Source organism: Nansenia antarctica (assembly GCF_963989245.1).
Source record: "Nansenia antarctica genome assembly, chromosome: 20".
Classification (NCBI taxonomy): domain Eukaryota; kingdom Metazoa; phylum Chordata; class Actinopteri; order Argentiniformes; family Microstomatidae; genus Nansenia; species Nansenia antarctica.
The window spans coordinates 237,339-244,838 of NC_137693.1; the positions used below are offsets into that span (position 1 = coordinate 237,339).

The window sequence follows — 7,500 nt, forward strand, 5'->3', positions numbered from 1 at the left end:
AGAGAGTAGAGAGAGAGAGACAGAGAGAGAGAGAGACAGAGAGAGAGAGAGGGACAGAGAGACAGAGACAGAGAGAGAGAGACAGAGAGAGAGAGAGAGAGAGAGAGACAGAGAGAGACACGGAGACAGAGAGAGAGAGAGACACGGAGACAGAGAGAGAGAGAGAGAGACAGAGAGAGACAGAGAGAGACAGAGAGACAGAGAGAGAGAAACAGAGAGAGAGAGACAGAGAGAGACAGAGGGAGAGAGAGAGAGAGAGACAGAGAGACAGAGACAGAGAGAGAGAGACAGAGAGAGAGAGACAGAGAGAGAGAGACAGAGAGAGAGAGACAGACAGAGAGAGAGAGATATAGAGACAGAGAGAGAGACAGAGACAGAGACAGAGAGAGAGACAGAGAGACACAGAGATATGTAGCATCCCTGACTCACCGCAGCACGTGAGAGAGGATCACAGGGGCGTGATTTAGGATTACTGGGCTATTATTAGACTAGCACTCCACCAGGCTAACAGAGCTAGCACTCCACCAGGCTAACAGAGCTAGCACTCCACCAGGCTAACAGAGCTAGCACTCCACCAGGCTAACAGAGCTAGCACTCCACCAGGCTAACAGAGCTAGCTGGCATTAGCTTCAGCTACAGTCGCGTCACTCCACCTTACAGGATGTGGAGGTTCATCGATCACCTCTGTTCATCTGCGAGTCTGTTGTCAGGTTTTAACGGAGATGGGATGACACTTACGTAGCTAACGCTGAAACTGATGCTAACGCTAGGCTAATGCTGTCTACTACAGTCCTGTAACGCTAGTGTAGCCAAAGCTAACGCGCTACTACAGCCTACAACTCCTACTACTCTCAAACTTCACCTATGCACTCTCCGTAGAGTGACATCACACCTCCAGAGCCAATTAGAGGCCGTTCTTACCCGACCAATTCAGTTGTTAAGTCTGACGTCAAACGTGACGTTTAGCAATTTCCGGGTGCAAAACAGAAATTCCCCGCACCAGAGTACCAGAGTACTAAAGCACCAGAGTACCAGTGTACTAAAGCACCAGAGTACCAGTGTACTAAAGCACCAGAGTACCAGTGTACTAAAGCACCAGAGCACCAGTGTACTAAAGCACCAGAGCACCAGTGTACTAAAGCACCAGAGTACCAGTGTACTAAAGCACCAGAGTACCAGTGTACTAAAGCACCAGAGTACCAGTGTACTAAAGCACCAGAGTACCAGTGTACTAAAGCACCAGAGTACCAGTGTACTAAAGCACCAGAGCACCAGTGTACTAAAGCACCAGAGTACCAGTGTACTAAAGCACCAGAGTACCAGTGTACTAAAGCACCAGAGTACCAGTGTACTAAAGCACCAGAGTACCAGTGTACTAAAGCACCAGAGTACCAGTGTACTAAAGCACCAGAGTACCAGTGTACTAAAGCATCAGAGTACCAGTGTACTAAAGCACCAGAGTACCAGTGTACTAAAGCACCAGAGTACCAGTGTACTAAAGCACCAGAGTACCAGTGTACTAAAGCACCAGAGTACCAGTGTACTAAAGCACCAGAGTACCAGTGTACTAAAGCACCAGAGTACTAAAGCACCAGAGTACCAGTGTACTAAAGCACCAGAGTACCAGTGTACTAAAGCACCAGAGTACCAGTGTACTAAAGCACCAGAGTACCAGTGTACTAAAGCACCAGAGTACCAGTGTACTAAAGCACCAGAGTACCAGTGTACTAAAGCACCAGAGTACCAGTGTACTAAAGCACCAGAGTACCAGTGTACTAAAGCACCAGAGTACCAGTGTACTACAGCACCAGAGTACCAGTGTACTAAAGCACCAGAGTACCAGTGTACTTAAGCACCAGAGTACCAGTGTACTAAAGCACCAGAGTACCAGTGTACTAAAGCACCAGAGTACCAGTGTACTAAAGCACCAGAGTACCAGTGTACTAAAGCACCTGGAAGAAGTCAAGGCCAAAGTGACATCCAGGGCCGCGCTGATCCGCCGCCTTGCTGGTACAACCTGGGGAGCCTCCGCTAAGACGCTAAGAATATCCACCCAAGCCCTGGTCTTCTCTGCAGCGGAATACTGTGTAGAGGGGCCGCTGCCGCCAAAACGTGCACAGTTTTGGGTCGCTCCACCGCCAAAAAATCTCACTCCAAACTTTTGGTGAAACTTGGCAGCCCTGATGTGTGTATCTATTCTCTGAACGCTAAGCTACTGAACGCTAAGCCACTGAACGCTAAGCTACTGAACGCTAAGCTACTGAACGCTAAGCTACTGAACGCTAAGCCACTGAACGCTAAGCCACTGAATGCTAAGCTACTGAACAACAGCCCTGTACCGCCGTCGACGGCCCACTAACACACTTCTGTCCAGTCCTGTAGTCCTGCTAGCGTCGTCCGAAGCTAACGCTAGGCTACGCTAGGCTACCCTCCTACGGGGGGGGGGGGAGGAGGAGGAGGAGCGACCCTCTTCTCACCTGGAAGGGGAAGATGTTGTTGTTGTCGCTGCGCCCCCCCGCCCCCACGGCCTCGTCCATCCAGGCCTTGGGGCTGCTGAAGGCGGGGGGGGGTGCGGAGCGCGGGTACTTCTGGGAGGGGGGGGGGGGCAGCGCGTGGTTGTTGGGGAACGTCTTCTTCAGGGGCGAGACGGAGGAGTTGAGGAGGGGCGTCGTCATGCCGCCGCTGAGACCCCGCCGGTACCCCCCCCCCGCGCCCCCGCCGCAGTCCCTGCCCTGGGACGACCCGCCGACAACGCCACCGCCCCCCCAGCCCCCCCCGCCTCCTCCGTACCCCCCCCCTCCCCCGGGGCTCCAGGCAGCCGAGGAAGGCGAGGGGGAGGGGCTCTGGTAGCCCCCCCACGGAGACGGGGGAGGCGGGGGCTTGTTGCTGCTGCTCAGACTGTTGGAGAGGTGGTGGTGGTGGTGGTGGTGGGGGGGGGCCAGCTGGCTGAAGGAGGGAGGGGGGGGGGGCGCGTTCCTGTGGGGGTTGAGGAAGGGCGGTGGCGGGGGCTGGGGGGGCGGGGGGTGGTGGTGGTGGGGGCTGGCGGGGGAGCGGCGGGGGAGGGGGGGGTGCTGCTGCTGCTGCTGCTGGGGGTGGTGGTGGTGGTGCGGCTGGAAGTGGGGGTGTGGAGGAGGAGGAGGCGGGAGCGCTGGGTGGTGGTGGTGGTGGTGCTGGGAGAGCTGGGGGGAGAAGTTGCCCCCCCCGCCCCCCCCCCCAGCGACCCCCACGCCCCCCCCACCCCCACCACCGCCGAACCCGGGCCCGACGTGGTGGGAGAAGTTCTGGAACAGCAGCGGCGGGGGGGGGGCGTTGTTGGCGGCGTTGGCGTTGTTGTTGGCGGTCGAGGCGTTGAAGAAAGAGCTGACGTCGTCGCTGAGGAGGAGGGCGGTCCCTGAGGCGCCCCCGGGGGGGGCGGGGGGGAGGGCGTGGTGGTGGTGGGCCCCCCCGGGGGGAGGGGGGGGCGGGAGGGCGGCCGCCGACCAGCTGTTGAAGCCGCCGCTCAGGGACGAGGAGGAGGAGGAGGAGGAGCCGCCGCCGTTGTTGTTGTTGCTGCTGCCGCTGCCGCCCCCCCCCGACTGGGCGGAGCCCTGAGGAGCGCTGGCCAACCCCCCCCCCACCCCGAGACCCCCCGACAACGACGACTCCTGGTAGTCCTGGAAGCCCCCCCCCGCCGACAGGACGGGGGACTCCGACATCGGACGCGTCTGCTGCTGCTGCTTCTCCGACCCGCCGACTATGCCATCTTCCGACCGGCCGACCGTCTCCAGCTCCGATATGAGGCAGCCGCCTCCTCCTCCTGGTGACGAGGAGGAAGAGGAGGAGGAGGAGGAGTCCTGGTGGTGGTGGTGGTGGTGGAGGTGGTGCCCCCCCCCTCCGCCTCCGCCTCCCGGAGACAACTGCTGCTGCTGCTTCTCGCATTGCGTTTCTTGCATTTCCTGCTGCTGCTGCTGCATTTTGGGCGGAGGCTTCTCTCCGGCTAACCCTCCGAGGACCTCGTCCTGCATGTGGGGGGCTGTTCCCGCGCCCGCCCCCTGGAACAGCCAGGGAGAGCCGCTGCTAACGGTTGCGGCGCTCGCGGACGCATTCTGGTGGTGGTGGGCGTGGGCGTGGGGGGGCTGCAGGTGCGGGTGGATGCGGACAGGGAAAGCAGACTTGTTGCCAGCGTTGTTTTGCACTAAGACTCCGAACCCGTAATCCCCCATTTATTTGTTTGTTTGACCCTTGACCTCCCCGCACGCAACTTCTCTGTTATCCTGGGACGTTTAGGTCCTGGAGAGAGAGAGAGAGAGAGAGGAGGAGGAGGGGGGAGAGAGAGAGAGAGAGAGAGAGAGGAGGGGGGGAGAGAGAGAGAGAGAGAAAGAGAGAGAGAGAGAGGAGGGGGAGAGAGAGAGGAGGGGGAGAGAGAGAGAGAGAGAAAGAGAGAGAGAGGAGGGGGAGAGAGAGAGGAGAGGAGAGAGAGAAAACAGTACACTCAGTTATTTAATTCTTACATTTACATTACATTTTTGCCATTTAGCAGACGCCTTTATCCAACGCGACTTACAAGAAATACATTTTGTCTAAGTAAGTGAATCATCAATAAATCTATGCTAGGACCAGGGTTAGACCAGGGTTAGGACCAGGGTTAGACCAGGGTTAGACCAGGGTTAGGACCAGGGTTAGGACCAGGGTTAGGACCAGGGTTAGGACCAGGGGCCACTGGCAGTCACAATGCTAGATGGAAGAATGACTTTACTATTACAGCAGAGAAACTGTACAGTGGGGGGGGATGAGGAGGTCTTCAGGAGGGACAGTTAAGGTGTAGCCTGAAGAGATGGAGGTCTTCAGGAGGGACAGTTAAGGTGTAGCCTGAAGAGATGGAGGTCTTCAGGAGGGACAGTTAAGGTGTAGCCTGAAGAGATGGAGGTCTTAAGTTCAGGAGGGACAGTAAAGGTGTAGACTGAAGAGATGGAGGTCTTAAGTTCAGGAGGGACAGTTAAGGTGTAGCCTGAAGAGATGGAGGTCTTCAGGAGGGACAGTTAAGGTGTAGCCTGAAGAGAAGGAGGTCTTCAGGAGGGACAGTTAAGGTGTAGCCTGAAGAGATGGAGGTCTTCAGGAGGGACAGTTAAGGTGTAGCCTGAAGAGATGGAGGTCTTTAGGAGGGACAGTTAAGGTGTAGACTGAAGAGATGGAGGTCTTTAGGAGGGACAGTTAAGGTGTAGCCTGAAGAGATGGAGGTCTTTAGGAGGGACAGTTAAGGTGTAGCCTGAAGAGATGGAGGTCTTTAGGAGGGACAGTTAAGGTGTAGCCTGAAGAGATGGAGGTCTTTAGGAGGGACAGTTAAGGTGTAGCCTGAAGAGATGGAGGTCTTTAGGAGGGACAGTTAAGGTGTAGCCTGAAGAGATGGAGGTCTTTAGGAGGGACAGTTAAGGTGTAGCCTGAAGAGATGGAGGTCTTTAGGAGGGACAGTTAAGGTGTAGCCTGAAGAGATGGAGGTCTTCAGGAAGGACAGTTAAGGTGTAGCCTGAAGAGATGGAGGTCTTAAGTTCAGGAGGGACAGTTAAGGTGTAGCCTGAAGAGATGGAGGTCTTAAGTTCAGGAGGGACAGTTAAGGTGTAGCCTGAAGAGATGAGGGTCTTCAGGAGGGACAGTTAAGGTGTAGCCTGAAGAGATGGAGGTCTTAAGTTCAGGAGGGACAGTTAAGGTGTAGCCTGAAGAGATGGAGGTCTTCAGGAGGGACAGTTAAGGTGTAGCCTGAAGAGATGGAGGTCTTTAGGAGGGACAGTTAAGGTGTAGCCTGAAGAGATGGAGAGTGACTCTGCAGTTCTGACAGCAGTGGGAATCTCGTTTTTTTTTTTTTTTTGATCATCCTCCTTCTATAGGATGCTTCTCTATATTGCGTCTACATTGTTCAGTTGGGTCTTAGCGACCATATCAAGACCAACCTTCATCATCCCACGAAAAGGGATCGGCCCACTTTCACAGACAAACAAGTGTCAGAGAGGAACAAGACTTAATGTCACCAGATAACGAGATACGCAGCTTGTCAGAGGAGAAGGGAGGCAACCGCCTGCTGCCATCGATTAGTGACTGACTGACTGACTGACTGACTGACTGACTGACTGACTGACTGACTGACTGACTGACTGACTGACTGACTGACTGACTGACTGAGAGAGAGACAGAGAGACACACACACACACACACACACACACACACACACACACACACACACACACACACACTTCGTTAATTACAGGCTGGTGACGCTGCTATATATAATGTATATATAATATATATATAATAACACTGTTACAACAAAACTACTATACTATCAATGACCTGATGACGTTCTGATAATCAGGACATGTCCGTCAGTTACACGACGACGACACAATAAAAAAGCTCAGCTCACTTACCAGCTCCCTTCGGGCAGAGACCGCAGTGGGGCTAACCTATGCTAAGCTAACGAGCTACTCCCTTCGGGCAGAGACCGCAGTGGGGGTAACCTATGCTAAGCTAACGAGCTACTCCCTTCGGGCAGAGACCGCAGTGGGGCTAAGCTATGCTAAGCTAGCGAGCTACTCCCTTCGGGCAGAGACCGCAGTGGGGCTAACCTATGCTAAGCTAGCGAGCTACTCCCTACGGGCAGAGACCGCAGTGGGGCTAACCTATGCTAAGCTAGCGGGCTACTCCCTTCGGGCAGAGACCGCAGTGGGGCTAACCTATGCTAAGCTAGCGAGCTAGGGCCAGCTGGGCCAGAATAACAGCCGGTCCCGTCCGTCCTGACTGGGATACACAAACGGCTGCGTTCGTAGACTCGCTCTAGAACTCTGATCAGCACTCACGGAACGCCTCTCGTCCAATCAAATGACTCGGTCCCTTTATGACGTCGAACCCAGTGTTCTCAGAACGACTTTACGAACGCGGCCAACATGTAACGTCCTGTGTTGTCTATGATGTCATGTTGTTTTATAACATGTAACATCCTGTGTTGTTAATGTCATGTTGTTTTATAACATGTAACGTCCTGTGTTGTGTAATGTCATGTTGTTTTATAACATGTAACGTCCTGTGTTGTCTAATGTCATGTTGTTTTATAACATGTAACGTCCTGTGTTGTCTATGATGTCATGTTGTTTTATAACATGTAACGTCCTGTGTTGTGTAATGTCATGTTGTTTTATAACATGTAACGTCCTGTGTTGTGTAATGTCATGTTGTTTTATAACATGTAACGTCCTGTGTTGTGTAATGTCATGTTGTTTTATAACATGTAACGTCCTGTGTTGTTAATGTCATGTTGTTTTATAACATGTAACGTAATGTCATGTTGTTTTATAACATGTAACGTCCTGTGTTGTTAATGTCATGTTGTTTTATAACAGGTAACATCCTGTGTTGTCTATGACGTCATGTTGTTTTATAACATGTAACGTCCTGTGTTGACTAAAGTCATGTTGTTTTATAACATGTAACGTCCTGTGTTGACTAAAGTCATGTTGTTTTATAACATGTAAC

General features: G+C 53.5%; 2 protein-coding genes across 2 annotated transcripts in view; both read right to left on the reverse strand.

The window, feature by feature from the left end:
• The window catches only part of LOC308174805 (cytoplasmic polyadenylation element-binding protein 4-like), a gene marked incomplete at its 3' end in the record, with an annotated part of 19,230 nt that extends 16,449 nt beyond the window's left edge, over window positions 1-2,781 (reverse strand). Inside the window, 1 exon segment of the mRNA XM_080549917.1 lies at window positions 2,478-2,781. Within this exon segment, the coding sequence (XP_080406043.1) occupies window positions 2,478-2,675 (198 nt within the window). The 5' untranslated portion in view covers window positions 2,676-2,781.
• A 112-nt stretch (window positions 2,782-2,893) lies between these two features.
• LOC308174820 (uncharacterized protein) overlaps window positions 2,894-7,500 on the reverse strand; it is a gene marked incomplete at its 3' end in the record, with an annotated part of 6,457 nt that continues 1,850 nt past the window's right edge. Inside the window, exons 2-4 of the mRNA XM_080549934.1 lie at window positions 3,551-4,269; window positions 3,239-3,391; window positions 2,894-2,898 (exon numbers count right to left, since the gene is read on the reverse strand). Of these exons, the coding sequence (XP_080406060.1) occupies window positions 2,894-2,898; window positions 3,239-3,391; window positions 3,551-4,202 (810 nt within the window). The 5' untranslated portion in view covers window positions 4,203-4,269. The remainder of the gene's footprint in view (window positions 2,899-3,238; window positions 3,392-3,550; window positions 4,270-7,500) is intronic.